This window comes from Arachis hypogaea, chromosome 11 (genome assembly GCF_003086295.3).
Source record: "Arachis hypogaea cultivar Tifrunner chromosome 11, arahy.Tifrunner.gnm2.J5K5, whole genome shotgun sequence".
Classification (NCBI taxonomy): domain Eukaryota; kingdom Viridiplantae; phylum Streptophyta; class Magnoliopsida; order Fabales; family Fabaceae; genus Arachis; species Arachis hypogaea.
Window position 1 is genome coordinate 148330308 of NC_092046.1, and position 16409 is coordinate 148346716.

A 16409-nucleotide genomic window follows, 5' to 3' on the forward strand; every position below is an offset into this window, starting at 1 on the left:
TATATAATATATATTAATTGAAATCAACGGTTAAAATAATTAGAATACCGGTATTCCCGATACATTTAAAATTTTTCTTATACTATAAGTATAGCTTCTACCTGCCAATGAGTAATAGCTCAAATGGTATAGTCTCTCCATACTCAATTAAGAGGTTGCGGGTTCGAGTCTCATATCTTTGATTAAAAAAAAAAAAGTATAGCTTCTACCTACCTAAGCGTGGATTCATACTTTTAAATTCTTTTTAAGAGTTTAATTTTAATACACGCCAAGAATTTTACATAATAATTATATCATATTCATGAATTTTAACGAATTTTTAAGTAACAAAATTAAAAAATTAATTATTTAAATACGTAATTGATTGTACATAAAAAAAAAATTTATATTGATAGTACATTAAAATTAAATTCTATTTTTAATAGTATAAAAGGTAATTTGTCTTGATTAAAAAAAACAAGTGATTTGCTTTTTAATAGTATCTTTTCACGTGGATGGCTTTCACATTACAATTTCAATTCTCATCAAATAAATAGTGGATTTTTAAGCAGTTTTAGCTGGTTAACCTCAAAATTCTTCAGTAAAACAGTGAACACTTCATAACAGATTATTGGATGTTGATTGAGTGTTAAGCAAGATTATGTTCATTTTATTACAGACTTCTATAAATTACATGTGAACTACAAATTCCTAGTGCTGTTTTTGGCTTAGTTGCCATGGATTTCAACAACCATCACTTTAACTCACTATAAACTTTGGAAGAGGTTTTCATGTTAGGAATAGCCATTTATACCTCATTTGATACTTTATTATTCTGCAGCAAGTAAGAAACTATGGGGGAATCATCAAGAAGCATTGCAACAAATCACTAGACAATGATATATAAGCAAAACTTTATATGTGGAAGAAACTAGGAGCCACCCCCCTCACCCCTTCTTACCCTTTACATCTATTAAATATTACATGATATTATGTTATATGTAGAAGAATAAATATAGCACCACACCTTATTCCCCACAAGTTATAAAGAATATTACAAACATTGCTTTTCCTTGATGATGGAACCAAGCTATCGAGGGTATCCATTTGCCAGAACTGGGATCCTTACTTTGTGACCTCTGCTACCTTTCATTAGAACCTCTCCGAAACTATAGGTTCCGGTCACTCTTCGAACGGTGAGCGTCACGGAGAACTTGCGCGATGCGCCTGCTCTGACGGTCATTGCAGGAGGGTTGACATCAATGGCAACAGCCGGATCCATTCTGGCTGTGATCACGTAGGTTTCTTCCTCGGCAACATTCGTGACAGTTCGAGTGACGGTTTGAGTTCTCACAAGATGGGAAATTGTTATTGATGGGGTGTTTAAGTTTGATGGTTTGCCCATTGTTTTGTTACATGGTGTGTGAGTGTAGTTCCTTATCTCATGAACATCAATGCCTGGTGTTGTGCACAAAAAGCCTAGATAATCCTCATATCCTGCAAAATGAATATGAACAGCCAAATTGATGAAGCATTTAACATTGTTTTAGCTTTCCTCCTTGCTCTAAAAGCAAAAGAAATTAGTTAACTTACAGAAGAAGAAATCAAACCTGCATCAAAGATCAGCCCAGGGTCCAATGCAGCTCTTGGATCAACATGTCCACTTCCATAATCAAATGGAGTAGCTTTAACAAGCTTTGTAGTTCCTGTTTCAGAAGCTTGTTGAGCTAGAAGAGGATTCCCTGCTCTATCTAATGTCGATGTTGTCGTCATCAAGGCTGATTTAATGGCAGCAGGGCTCCAATGTGGATGCTTCTGCTTTATAAGAGCAGCAATGCCAGCTATATGCGGCGCAGACATACTAGTTCCGGATATCATGGCAAATCCCTCACCTGCTCAAACCACAAAAAGTGCTTAAAGAAATAAAATCATTTAAATTTAGTTTTTCTCTTGATTTTCATCCATACTTACCAACATAATTTGGCTCATCGGTACCATTTGGACTCCAAGCAGCCCAAATCAATGAACCGGGAGCTAATATATCTGGTTTGAGGAGATCTGCCTCTTGGAAGCTGAAGTCCTTTATATTCGGTCCTCGAGCCGAGAATAAAGCTACCTGTGGTGCAGATTTATGGAGGATAGGCATCAAACCATCTCCAATTTTACCTTTCCCTGTGAAACTCTTAACTCGTCCGGTCCAATCTCTTGGTGTAGAAATATTATAATAATCAACAAGTTCCTGAAAGTTGCAAATAGCAAATCACATTATCAATGAGGTATACTTGGTGATCAAAACAAAACCGAAATTGCTGATTAAAAAGTGGAACAAGGAGAACTAAATATAGGGGGACCTTTGAGTTTCTGACATCTACGATAACAATCCCAGGAAGGCCAACAGGAACTGGGTCAAATCTTGTTTCTGGGGAAACGTTTTCAACACAAAGAACAAATCCAACTGCACCAAGGGCCTTTGCTGTTTCTGAGACTTTCTTTATTGATGCTGAACCAGAAATGAAGTTGAAAGAGTATCCACAGAGAAGAATTTTGCCCTCTATCAGTCTCTTGTTTAGAAGTTCTGGTCTCTGGCAATCTGTGGGGCTGAACTTCATCACTGAAGAATCTAGCAGCACATCATTTGCAGCAACCAATGTGTACGATTCGTTTAAATGTGTAGCAGCTGCACAAGCCAATACAGGTGACAGATTGAGTAGTGATTAACTAGTGAGAGTATAAGGGAAACTAACTACCAACAAGAGAACTGTTTACAGCCATGTAATTATGCTTTGGGGTGTTAGCAGCTATAATATTGAAGTGGCCTAAACACTTGAGGGGGAACTAAAGAATTTACTTTGCAAGCAACATATAATTCATAGCTAAATCAGGAAATCCCTACTTGCTAACATTTCATAGCACTTTGTGCATGATTTTGCAAATTGTGAAAAATGTATATATTGATCATAAATCTCCAGAAGATATATATTATGGTAACTAGTTTGATACAACTTTGCCTGTAAAATCTACTTACAATGATAATGTATATACTATTTCTTTTGGTTTTGTATTCTTGTGTGGTACACAACAATACAAGTTAGTGTGATCAGATAAGCAGAGAAGCATAGAGAACTTACGTGATAACCCAATTCCAGCTAAGACTTTTCCATTTCCAAGGGTCAAATGGTTTTTGTATCTACGATCATCAATTGCAGCTGCTACAGAGGCTATCCATGGGCTATATGAAACCATTGTTTTAGGAAAAGGACCACCATTTCCAGCAGCCTGTGCAACAAATACACCAGCTTTCACAGCTCCAAGAAGTGTAGCATCAAAAGGGTTCAAAAATGTGGTTTTGGTGGCTGCTGGAGGACTGTTCGGTCCAACTGAAAGGCTGAGTATATCCACTCCATCGTATACAGCCTGTTGACTCTCCAAACTTTTTAATTAGGAATGCTGAGATAGAATAACACAAAAAGTACAAGATAATCCAATAATGAAAGCTTTTAATCTTATATTTATTTACAGCCTTTTAAAAGTGCTTATGTGATAGAGTTCTTAATAAATAATCCAGATTTCTTAATTAAAGGAGGAAAATACTTATATACCTGATCGATTGCAGCAACTACGTCTGCAATAAATCCTCCAAATAATCTGTAGAGTGCCTTGTACACAGCAATTCTGAACACAAACACACCAAGTCTCTAGTGAAACAGGAAGGAGTGTAGTTCCTGATTTTTAATCAGTTAGGGGCATTATTCCTCACCTGGCACGAGGAGCCATTCCACTTGCTCTACCAAATTCGTGGCCATGCATCCTCACAGGAATTCCATTATTTCCAGCAGCTATAGAGGCTGTATGACTGCCAGATTAAGATGCAAGGAAAACACAGGAATTGTTAAGAAAATGCTATCAAAGAATATATGGCTTTAAGCACAACTCCATGAATGTTAATACAACAAAACCATCAACTTCAAGAAGGACTACAGTAAGTTGATTTCATGATTTGCTCATAAGCTGGAAATGACACATTATGTTCTCTTTCAATGCATGCTGTAGGCATGGTAAGGTCGGAGGGATTCCAAGGAAACAAGTTAGTAATTTTAAAGAAGGTAGCAAGGCCTAACCTTCCATGTCCATCTCCATCTAGAGGAGATGCAAGATCCATCGAAGGGTTAAATGCCCCGGCAGCTATTGCAGCTTGAGCAAAATGTTGTGCTCCAACAATCTTCCCGTTACAGTAGTTTTTTTTAGTATCTGGATCAATTTCACATTTTCCTCTGTACTTTGGAACTGGCTCATATGGTTCTGTGTTATGAGTTGCAAAGCTTGGATGGTGAGGATAGATCCCTGAATCCACAAATCCAATCACAATGTCTTCTCCGGCCCGGTCAAAGCCACCTCCTGTTGGCCACACTCCAGTTGGAAGCCCAAGAAACTGCGGCGTATGTGTTGTGAGTCTCTTCACTTTCCAGTCCCTCTCAACAGATTTCACTCCAGGTGCATGTCTTAGAGTTTCTGCCTACTAATATCCAGGGAAAAAACAAGGAAATTAGAGTGAGGAAACAAATTTAAAATATCTTACTTTTGACTTACATTAGTAAAAAGATAAGACAAGACTTCACCTGTTCTGGGGAAATATGAACAGCAAACCCATTTATCAGATGCCGATAGCTATAGAGTTTCTTGTACGTCCCAGGTTCAAACAGCATCCCCAGAAGCATATCATGTTTTTTCTCAAGATGGTGAGCATATGAAGTAACCAATTCACTGGAAGAAGTTTATAATATTATTGGTTCATCACATACTAGAGGAGAAAATAGCATTGGAAACAAATTCATTAAAAACATAATTGATCTTGGTTCATAACAGAGTGCTAGGTGATTATTGTATTACTTTCCTTAAAGATAAGAGAGAGCATCAGCTGCAAATAAATTGTTCACGAGTTACATATAAATAATAATTATCTAAACTCTCCATATAATTTAGATTTGGAAGGTTAATTTCACCAAGGAGAATTCATCATATTAATTAGCCTCCTCAAAACATATTTACATGTCATTGGAAAAAACAAAAAGTGGAAAATTCATAGGAAATGTAATTGCAAGTACCTACCTATTGGTATCAATCTTCTCATCAGATTCAACAGCAGTAGCTTCAAAACCATCAATTCCACCTCCATAACTAATAACAGGTTCACCTTCAACAGTTACGATGTAAATCTCAGCTTTCACAGACACAAGAAGACCACATAGAACTGCAACCAGACACCCAAACTCCAACAACCTCATTGTGCCAACTCCAATACTTCACATCCACGAGATCTGTTTCACAATCCAAATAATGACACAGTTGAGTTAGACTGAAAAAACAAAGAAAGAAGGTTAGTTCCATATCTGAAGCTGAAAATAGAAACACCACATTTGAGTAAATCAGTTAAAGAAACAAACTTTACCAATGTGACACTGATCCGAGTAACAAGCTCCAGCTCACATCTACTCCAAACAAAAAGGAACAAAAAACAGAAGCACGTGAAGCTGAAAATAGACACAACCAAACAGTTAAGTAATGACGAAGGCGAAGCAAAGAATCAAAGCATAAGATCGTACCAAAAAAGCAGAAAAAGAGTGAAATCCAAAAAGTTTGATGATTAACACACACGCTAATTGCAACGAGTTGACTCACTCACATTGCAATAAAACACTGATCTTGAGAGATCTAACGGTGAAAGATGAGCATGAAGAAGAAAACAATGGCAGAGAGTGAGAGTGTTAACTTAGGGTTTGATTAAAGTATGAGTTTGGGAGTGAGTGAGTGAGTAAAGCAAGATCATAGAGCAGACAATGACCCGAACATGATGCTGATGCAGAGAAATATTAGATTAAATTAAAGTTAATTAATTAAATAATTATTCATTATTTATCATCATTATGGATATCATTTTGTTTGCGATGTTCGCATTTTATTAATTAATCAAATCATTGTTACTTTTTATTTTTACTCAAATGAATCAAAATTCGGAGGCTGTGGTTTTCGTTGCATCTCGGAGAATTAATATATGGCGATGGAAAGGTGACATTCGCGCGCAGGCTGTCGGAGACAGTTGAGGTGAAAAGACGCTAATGCCCCTCTTCCCCGGTTGGTGGAGTTAACGCGTGTCCGAAATCATAGGGCTGGAGAAAATCAATATTCCTTTATTATTAATTAATTAATATCAGGTTAAAACTTACTTTTTAATTTAAAGATACATAAATTTGTAAGTAATTAAAAATATAATAATATCATTTATTTTTTAAAATGTGAGATATTTAAATTTTTTTTGTCTAAAATATATAAAAACAAATAAGTCTTTTAGAGAGATTTAAATGTTTCGTTTTTTAGAAAATGAAAAACATTTTTATAATTTTAATTAGTTAAAAATTTATGTGTCTTTGAGATAAAAAATTAAAGACCTATTTATTGTTTTATCTATAAATAAAAGTAAAACTAGAATGCTAATTATTTTTATGTGAAGTTAATATTTAAAAATTATTAAATAATTTAATAAATTTAACTAAATTATTATTTATTCATTTTTAATTATTAATTTTATATGAAATAACTGTCTTTGAGTCTTTATCATAAATAAAAATTGATTTAGTAAAAATTTGTTTGATTTGCATATAAAGTCTTAGTCTAGCGGTGAGAATTTTTATCTTACATAAATATATTTGGATTTAAAATTTGATTGAAGGTAACAATGATAAAAAAAACTATTAGTGTGATGAGTATTATGATGTTATAATATTTAAAATTGAGAGTTATTCAACTCATTCTTCTGAATAAAAAAAAGAATGTATTTTATTCCAAAATAAAAATGTTTTAATTCTCCTACTAAAGCATGAGATGAACTATTTCAACGTTAATTTTTGCATGTTGATTTACAAATTTGGCCTTTAAGATCTTGTTAAAAAAAATTAGTGGTAATATCTAACTTTTGTTCATGTGAACTTTCTGCTGAGAAATGATTTCATAGTATTGATAGTTAAAAAAGGACCCTTTAGGTGAGTAGACTGAAATATTAATGTTCTTCAAAGTGGACGAAAATAATATTTGGGCATAATTCTGTTTTGATTCTTAAGGTTTAAAGTGTCTTATTTAAATTAAAAAAAAATTCATTTAGTTTTAATTTAGTCCCACCGGAGGTCAAAGATAAATAATTAACAAAATGTCCTACATGACAGCAGTATAAAAATAAGGTCGATAATTTAGAGAATAAGTACAAGTTCCAGAGGCACAAAATCAATCGTGGATGCATCAATACATTTATTTATCATTTTTCTTATAATTAAAATGAAATATTTTCTATAAAACTAAAAAAAATGTTAAATACATGTATTGATGCATCTACGGTTGATTTTGTGCCTCTGGAGCTTGTACCTATTCTCCAAATTATCGACCTTGTTTTTATATTGTTGTCATATAGGACATTTCGTTAATTATTTATCTTTGACCTCACGGTGGGACTAAATCGAAGTTAAATAAAACTTTTTTAGATTCAAATAGGACACTTTAAACCTTAAGGACCAAAACAGGATAACGCCCAAACTAATTTAATACTTTATCCGCAATAATATTAGTTGGTGTATGTGCATTTAAAAATATGCATATAAATGAATAAAAAAAAGGAACTAAAACATGAAAGTTGCGAAAAATGGAATATAATTATAATATTCATACTTTCGGAAAGTGGTCTAAGACTAGTAAAAGACATTTAATTTGGCGAAGTCCATTTTCAGAAAATCACTATCAAATGCAAATTGATGAACATGTATATATGCCCCACGACAAGAACAACATACATGAGCCAACACATGAAAATGGATTTATGATTCATTGTCATATGGTGTATATTGGGGGTGAAAATGAGTTGAGCCGAGTTGAATTTTGGCTTAGAAAAATAGCCTAAATTTAGGTTTATTAAATTTTTTTAGACTCTTTTTAAGTTCAAATTCAGTTGTTTAAAAAGTTGACAAGTCTACGAATTTAGTTTAAAAACCTATTTTGTGAATTATAATTTAAAATAATAAATTTAAAAATCTAAATTAATATTAAATATATTTTAGAATTTATAATTTATCATTTGTAAAATATAATTCATTTATATATCAATCGTTAATCATATATCATAATCATACTTATAACTCATAATCTTAAATATTTTTTTTTTAAAAATAAATTACAATCTTAATTAGTATTGACTATTAATTTCTTTTTGTTTTGTTTTATACGAGTGAATAATTAAAAATTCAAACTAAGAATAATTTATTTTTGGAAAAGAAATATTTTAACGAGTCGATCTAACAAACTTAGTAAGTTTTTTTTTAAACTTATAATATGATTTTTTTTAGCTAATAAATTTTTTAAAAAACTCAAATCTAACTTATTTAATAAAATGAGTTGAGTCGAACCTAATCTAAAACGAATCGTGCCATAGCGTTTGTTTTGAGGTATTGAGACAAAGACTGAAAGACTGAGACTCAGTATCATGTTTGTTGGTTCAGAAACTAGTACTAAAATTTCTGTCTCTGTTTCTGTCTCTAAAATTTCAGTATTTCAGTACTTCTAAAAAGTAGGGACATAAGGGACTAAAATTTTTAGAAATAGAAACTGAAACTTTAATAACATTTTATACCTAAAATATCCTCATTTTAATTAGTTAATTTCAATTTTACCATTTGTACAAATTAAATTAGGGTTTCATTTTTGTTTCAATTTATGTCTCCCATTTTACACCAAACAGAATACTGAAATTTATTTCAATCTCTGTCTCTTAATCTCTGTCTCTCAGTCTCGATCTTTCCGTCTCTATCTCTCCACCAAATACTACCTAAGTCTCCGTTAAATAATCCGGCCCACCTCCACTTCTAGGTTCATGTAACTTGGAACATTGTAAGATGTAGATAAATATTCACTAATTAAGTTTGGTTGCAATAGACAAAGGGGGTTCTCTTTCTTGATATTGATATCATTTTTGTGAGGGTAGCACATGTGAGAGAGACCTACCATCCTTGTCTTTATGCCTATAACACCACATGTGATCAAATAACCTAAGGTGCCCCCTTATCCTCCTTAAGATAAAATAAAAGAAAACACATTTATATGGATGGTTCTAACTACTAAGGTTATATATAATATATTAATGGATATTAACCTATTTAATAACAAACTTTTTTTTTATAAATTAGACATAGATAATACTATTATACTATTACTACTATTAATAATATATATATATAACAAAATATTTTTTATAAATCATATATAAGATCATGGATATTTTAGAAAAATTTATTATACACCAACTCTCTTTTATATAAATTAAATAATAATAATAATAAACGTGACGATAATTAAGATGATAAATATCTAATATTATGATTATGAGTTTTTGAATTTGAATTTTTGAGATAATAAAAATATATTTTTTAAAAATTATATATAACTAAAGGGATCTCAAAAAAAAAATTGTATACTAAAAACATCCTATATTCCTTTATATAATAGTTATATATATTATAGATATATCACGAAAGCAATTAAATATTTATATATATGAAACAGAACATGTAGATGTTGCAATGCAAGTATGGCCTCTCTTTCTGATTTTTCTCTCACATTATGTAAGTGAATTTTGTTTTAATAAATGTAAAACAAATACTTTAAAATTTTAATTTTTTATATTTTAAAAAAAAATTTAAATTTATAATCTTAATATATACTCTTAAAATATAATTTAACTAAATCCAAAAGAAAAATTCGCGTATTATTATGCTTAATTAGCTTATGCGACATGTCATGCAAATTAATTTTATAACTTGCATTAACTGCTTTACTTGTATTGTCAATAACAATTATATATTAAACTTAAATGTTTGCAAAACAATATGATGAAGCGAAGGATAAATAATACAAGAAATAACTAAATATTGAAAAATATATTATATAATCTCATACACATTATAAAATAAAATAAAAATATTATATACATACTAAAAATTAATTACTACCAATATAAATTAATTATTATGTATTTTTTGTATATTTATATATATATTATTTAATGTATTTTAATATATATTTATATAAATATTGATTTTCAGTGCATATATAGTATAATTTATATTAAAAATATACTTGCATCCATTCTACCCTACAATGTTCTTATTTTTATTTTTTATTTGTAACTTTATAAGTAGGATTATAATCCCATCTCGTGCATATACTTTGTATAATTGATTTTTTTTTTCTTTTTATACAGATGAATAAGGTTGAACATTATTCACTCACTTTTTAATTTTATTATAGAGGTAAGGATGGGGTAGGATTTCGTTATGGAGTTGTTATGGAGTTTAGGTGTGCTTTACATGCATATGGTGTCAACAGGAGAGAAATCAAACTGTGTGAGTGGGAGGAGCCTTGTCGGACGGTCCGATTTGCTCCAATAACACGGATTTCTAAAAAAAAAATTAACTATACACCGATGGTCTAATTTGCTTTGTCGAAGATTCAAAATTTTTCTACTCACAACTCGGACCCTCCGACTTGATCATCATCTTTTCCATATACACAATTCGTATGGTCCAAATTCTTCAAACTGCAGCTCAAAAAAAACTGTCTCACACATTAGTCTAGCACCCCAAAATTTCATAACCAAACACAACACATTCGTGATTTTCATAACCGAAAAAATGAGCAATATTAGAACAACTCCAACGGTTCAAAAATTATGAACCCCATTTTCTGTGTGTCAGTAAAAAAAGAGGCTTTACCGTTGGAGCAAATATCAAATGAGGACCTTCACAAATTTCAAAGCAGGTGAAGCCCTGCTCAGAGGGACTCGGTCTCTCTCCAAAAAAAATGATATTTTATTAATAAAATTAAAAGTTTAAAACTTTATATATATATATATATATATGTATTGAACCGTTACATATAGTATATTTCATATATATCATACATATTAACGTTATATTAATTAATTATTATAATTATTAATAATTATAATAATTAATTAATTAAATGATTAAATTTTTATTTAATTAATAATTTATATTATTACATTAAATTAGCTGTTGTAAAATTAGCTGTTGGAAACTAGCCGTTACTATGTTACTGTTATTATTAATAAATTAATATTTTGTTACTCTATATATACCACTTAGATACACTTCTATTCTCACACTCTCTACTACTCTTCATCATCTTCTTCCAAGTTTACAAAATCAAAGTTCTACTACAATTATTTTTTTTCGAAAAAATGGATCCAAACCAACTCAACTCTTTCTTCAATTACTTACAAAACTTTCCTCAAATTCCAAATACCCAACAATCTCAAACCTCAAACACTCAAGTTCCAAATCAAAACATCACACTACCAAATACATTTCAAAATCCAAATCCACAAAATCTTTCTAATTTCAATTTTCAAGCTCCATATAATAATCAGTTTCCTATATTCCAACCGCAAAATCAAAATTTACAAACACCTCATTTTCCATTTTCATCCATATTTAACCCTTCTATCGGAAATGTTACTCCAACTTCCTTGCCGTTTCCAACTCAATTAAGTGCATCAAGACATAACTCATCTGGTGTTGGTGGCTCTTCTAACCCATCTTCTCAGACTCCTATACAATCTAGTCCAAATTCGCAATATTCCGATTTTGCCAACCCTCGTGGATTAGATGCTATCGACCTCAATGATGATGATATTGAAGATCGGAGGCAAGATAGTATTCAACACTGGCATTGGGAAGAGGATGAGATGTTGATCAGTGCGTGGTTAAATGTTTCAACTGACCCTATAGTTGGTACCGATCAAAAGGGAGAAACATTTTGGAGTCGAATTCATAGCTACTGTGTAGAATTTTGCACCGACATGACAAGGGGGGTAGTTGCATGTAAGAAACGATGGTATAAGATCAACAAGGCTGTTGCACAATTTGCTGGTTGCTACGATCAAGCTAGTCGAAACATAAGGAGTGGTTCGAACGCTGATGATATAAAGGAGTTGGCTTATAAACTTTATTCCACAAATTATGGTCAAAAGTTCACTTTTGAGAGGCATTGGAACATGCTTCGGTTGGAGCAAAAATGGAGAAGCCAACTACCTACACAGAGTGGCGGCTCAAAGAGAACCAAGGTTAGTGCAACTGGAGCATACTCATCCTCATCAAACCCAGAAACACCGTTGGCTGACGAACCCGGTGTGGACTCTCCCGTTCGCCCACAAGGATCAAAGAAGAGCAAGCGAAGAGGTAAGGGAAAAGCACAGATGTCTGAAGATTTTAGCGAAAGAAAATCATCGGTTGTCAAAAAATTATCTCTCATGGAAGATATTAAGAATGTTAGAGAAAAGGAACTAATGGAAAGGGAAAAAGAAAGAGAAGAGGAGAAGGAACATAGAGCAAAGATGATGGCAATCAAAGAGAAGGAGATACAAATTCAAGCGGCAATGAAAGAACAAGAATTACAAACTCAGAGGTATATTAAAGAAATGGAGATAAAAGCAAAAGAAAGGGAAATGGATATGCAAATACTTAATGCTGACACGTCTACAATGAGTGAGAAACGACGAGCTCTTCATGAGATTGCATGTGAGAAAATAATGGCCAAGTGGTTTACTTAATGGTTCCTTGTATTCGTAGTGTTATGTAGTATGTTCTTATTTATTTATTGCGTATTACTGCTATGTGATGTAGTTTGTTTTATTTACTTTTGATGTAAGTTTTTAAATTAGTCAATATTATTGTGCCGTTATTGTTCATGAAAGTGACCGTTGCAAAACTAGCCGTTAAGTAGCCGTTGCAAAAGTAGCCGTTAAGAAAAACTAGCCGTTGCAAAAGTAGCCGTTGCAAAACTAGCCGTTGCAAAACTAGCCGTTACAAAACTAGTTTCTCCACTTATAAATATCAACTATCAATGACTTCACAACTCCACTTCAACTCTTCTTTCTCACCTCGACAGAGAACTAAAAATTACATTTCTCCATATGGCTAAAAATTTTGATGATATGTTTAATGAGGCTTTGTATGGCAAAAGAAGACGGCAAGATAACACACTGATAGATAATTGGATCGATGAGTATTTACTCGAAGATTCAGAAGAAGAAGATATCGATAGAAGCCCTATCCCAATTACTCGTAGATGGATCAACAGAGATCGAGAAGCAGGACATGATCGCCTTTTTCAAGATTACTTTGCAGATGAACCGGTGTATAATGCTGACATTTTTCGACGGAGATTTCGAATGAGAAGAGATGTGTTTCTTCGGATAGTAGACGCTCTCTCAAACGTCTATCCGTATTTCCACCAGAGGGTTGATGCAACTGGAAGAAGAGGCTTGTCGCCACTTCAGAAATGTACCGCTGCGATACGGATGTTAGCATACGGCGTAGCAGCTGATGCTGTTGATGATTATGTGCGCATAGGCGAGAGCACTACAATTGAATGCTTGAAAAAATTTGTTGAAGGTGTCATTTCTGTGTTCCAGGATGAATACTTGCGAAAACCCAATCCAAATGACGTACACCGCCTGCTACAAATGGCGGAGGGTCGTGGCTTCCCTGGCATGTTGGGTAGTATTGACTGCATGCATTGGCAATGGAAAAATTGTCCAAAGGCGTGGAAAGGTATGTACATGAGTGGTTATCGTGGGGTTGCAACCATTGTACTTGAGGTTGTAGCATCTTCAGACCTTTGGATATGGCATGCGTTCTTTGGAGTTTCTGGTTCAAACAACGATATCAACGTGTTAGATCGTTCTCCAGTATTTGATGACATTCTAAATGATCGTGCTCCGGAGGTAAATTATACTATTAATGGTAATAATTATACAATGGGATACTACTTAGCAGATGGTATTTATCCTGAATGGGCCACATTTGTCAAATCAATCTCAAAGCCACAAGGGGAGAAACGCAAGTTATTTGCACAATACCAAGAAGGGCAAAGAAAAGATGTGGAACGAGCATTCGGAGTGTTGCAAGCACGCTTTGCAATTATACGTGGTCCAGCTCGTTTTTGGGAAAAGAAGAAGCTTGCCAACATAATGAGAGCTTGTATTATATTGCATAATATGATTGTTGAGGATGAAAGAGACACTTATGCAGGAAATTTTGCTCAAGGCTTAGAGTATAATGATGTTGAAAATGGATTATCACAACCTCAGCTGGGAGAAGAAGATTTTGCACCATACCATCAATTTCTCCAAAGAAATGCCCAACTTCAAAATAGGCAGCAGCATAGACAATTGAAAGAGGACTTGATTGAACACATATGGCAATTTTACAATGCTTGTCGTCAACTGTAGAATTTAATTATGTTTTTTTTGTATTAAGTAATTTTACAAATTTGTGTAATCCCGAATTATATATTGTGTATTGTTGTTATGTATAAATTTATTTAATATTAATATCTTTTAATAGTGAATTATTTTTAAATTTAAATATTTAAATTATATTATTAAAAAAATTAATTACATTAATTTCAAGTATTTTAATTAATTAATTAATTAGGTGGGACCACAACAGGGACTAAAGTCAGTTCCTCCTAATGGAGAAGAGAGAGATATTTTGAGTTCCTATTTACTGTTTATGACGCAAAAGCTGATGTGGAGTTACTTTTTATGACAGGTGGGCCATAAACAGAAACTGGGATGAGTTCCCTACTGGAGATGGTCTTATGACCTCTGTCAAAAAGCATGGAAAAAGGGCAAAAACAAATTTTTTTTTTTATTTCCCCGAAAAGAAAATCTACTTTCATTGGCAGTTGACGATAGCTGTCTGGTTGAAAAATCTATTATTAGTGATTAGAATTCAAAGTACCATGATTAACAAACATAAGTGCAATACTACTTTCATCTCTGTGAATGGATTACCTTTTTCCCCCTCGCTTTATATTATCCTTTTTATTTCACAAAAGTTTAAATAGTTTTCATGCCAATCATTCTATCATGTGATACATATACATGTTTTGAAGCTAAGAAAATAGAAAATTTTGTAACAAGATGAAGGACGAAGAATTTAATTCTTTAGTTTTGTTATTTTATTAGAATAATTTAATTATTGAAGTTAAAAATATAAATGAAATTAAAATATGATAAAATCTCTCAATTTTAGAGAATTTGAATTGGAGGAGAGAGCTTTGGTTAATCAATAACAAATTTTAAAATTTTACTTTTCTAATAATAAAACTCAAACAAAATTCAATCCTAAAACTTTTCATTTCACATCCTAAATATTTAAAAAATATTATAAATTAGTATTTTTACCTGTAATAATATTACAGAAATATAAATTTTTTAAAATTACGGTCCACTTTGTTCTAATAGTATAGATTATGCATGTCGCAAAAGATTTATAAAATTAAACTACTTTTACAAAAAAAAGTCGTAAATTGACAAAAGTCTCTGGTTAAGAAAACCAAGGTGTAAACCCCGTTAAATTAGTAGATAATTAGCCAATAAATTAGTTTTTAATAAAGAAGATTAGAAATACGAATATTATATTAGATTATGATAGAACTCGTCGAAACAAGAATTTTGACACTAATTTCAAAGAAAACAGTCCAAGATTGGACTGAATGGGCCGAACCGAACCTAAACCGGACCCGTAGGCCCAACCAGGCCAGCCTTTAAATGAGCTCACGTTCCTTTTCTTCCTCGTTTTGGCTGCAGCAACATGAAGCATACAGGGAGAGAAAGGAACGCCGAAAACCGTCGGCAAAATTCAATTCACCGTAGCTTCTCCGTCCGAGCTCCGATCGCTGCCGTTTGCGGCCACGCGTCCACCGCGTCGACCTCTACATTTCTACCGGAACAATTTCATAGGTAACTTGTTATTTCACACTCAGCCTCCTCTTCCCCCAATTTTTGAATTTTGAGTAGGAATGTTAAATTTATTTAATTTCTGATGTTTTAGTATCCAATTAACTTGAGGAAAACGTTCACTCTTACTTATGTGAAGCTTGGGTAAGGTGAGGAAGCCATAATTCCATTTTAATTTCATTGAATTTGAGCTTTGAGTATTAAATTGGGTATATATGTGTTATAAATGTGTATTAGGTTGTGAATAAATAATTGGAACTTGAAATTGGAAATACCAGAACTCGGAGGAAGCTGTGTAGTGGAGGTTTTGGGGCTGTGTTTGATTTTAATTAAATTACTTTGGTCGCTACGTGGAAATCGGCTAAGGTATGGTTTAGGTTTCTTGCATTTAATATATAATGTTCTGTGAAAACTTAGCTAGATGACCATAGGATAAGTTGGATTACATGTGTATATTTAATACTTAGTATCCTATTGATGAACATAGTTGGTTTGGTACTTGTTGACTAACTGGTGATTTGGTGAATTATTGATTTGAGGTATAACTATTGTGGAGGTTGTTGTGATAATG

At 32.5% G+C, this 16409-nt stretch overlaps 2 protein-coding genes across 6 annotated transcripts; one reads left to right on the forward strand and one right to left on the reverse strand.

Moving 5' to 3' along the window:
• Window positions 1-855: 855 nt before the first annotated feature.
• On the reverse strand, window positions 856-6019 carry LOC112723592 (subtilisin-like protease SBT2.6). Of its 5 annotated transcripts, none has more exons than XM_025775011.3 (12): window positions 5660-6019; window positions 5426-5507; window positions 5086-5294; window positions 4596-4740; window positions 4098-4492; window positions 3737-3832; window positions 3579-3651; window positions 3108-3393; window positions 2331-2656; window positions 1951-2218; window positions 1590-1871; window positions 856-1476 (listed from the first exon to the last, which is right to left on the reverse strand). In XM_025775011.3, exons 3-12 carry the CDS (start codon window positions 5259-5261, stop codon window positions 1070-1072), a joined length of 2454 nt encoding a protein of 817 aa, XP_025630796.1. In that variant the 5' UTR covers window positions 5262-5294; window positions 5426-5507; window positions 5660-6019; the 3' UTR covers window positions 856-1069. The 5 variants fall into 5 exon arrangements, with proteins under 5 accessions (XP_025630796.1, XP_025630798.1, XP_025630797.1 ...); XM_025775013.3 differs by having other exon boundaries at window positions 5086-5332; window positions 5660-5998; XM_025775012.3 differs by having other exon boundaries at window positions 5580-5995.
• A 5871-nt stretch (window positions 6020-11890) lies between these two features.
• LOC140176291 (uncharacterized) lies at window positions 11891-16082 on the forward strand. The gene is made up of 3 exons (XM_072206237.1): window positions 11891-12319; window positions 13037-14145; window positions 16076-16082. Exons 1-3 carry the CDS (start codon window positions 11891-11893, stop codon window positions 16080-16082), a joined length of 1545 nt encoding a protein of 514 aa, XP_072062338.1.
• Window positions 16083-16409: the final 327 nt, after the last annotated feature.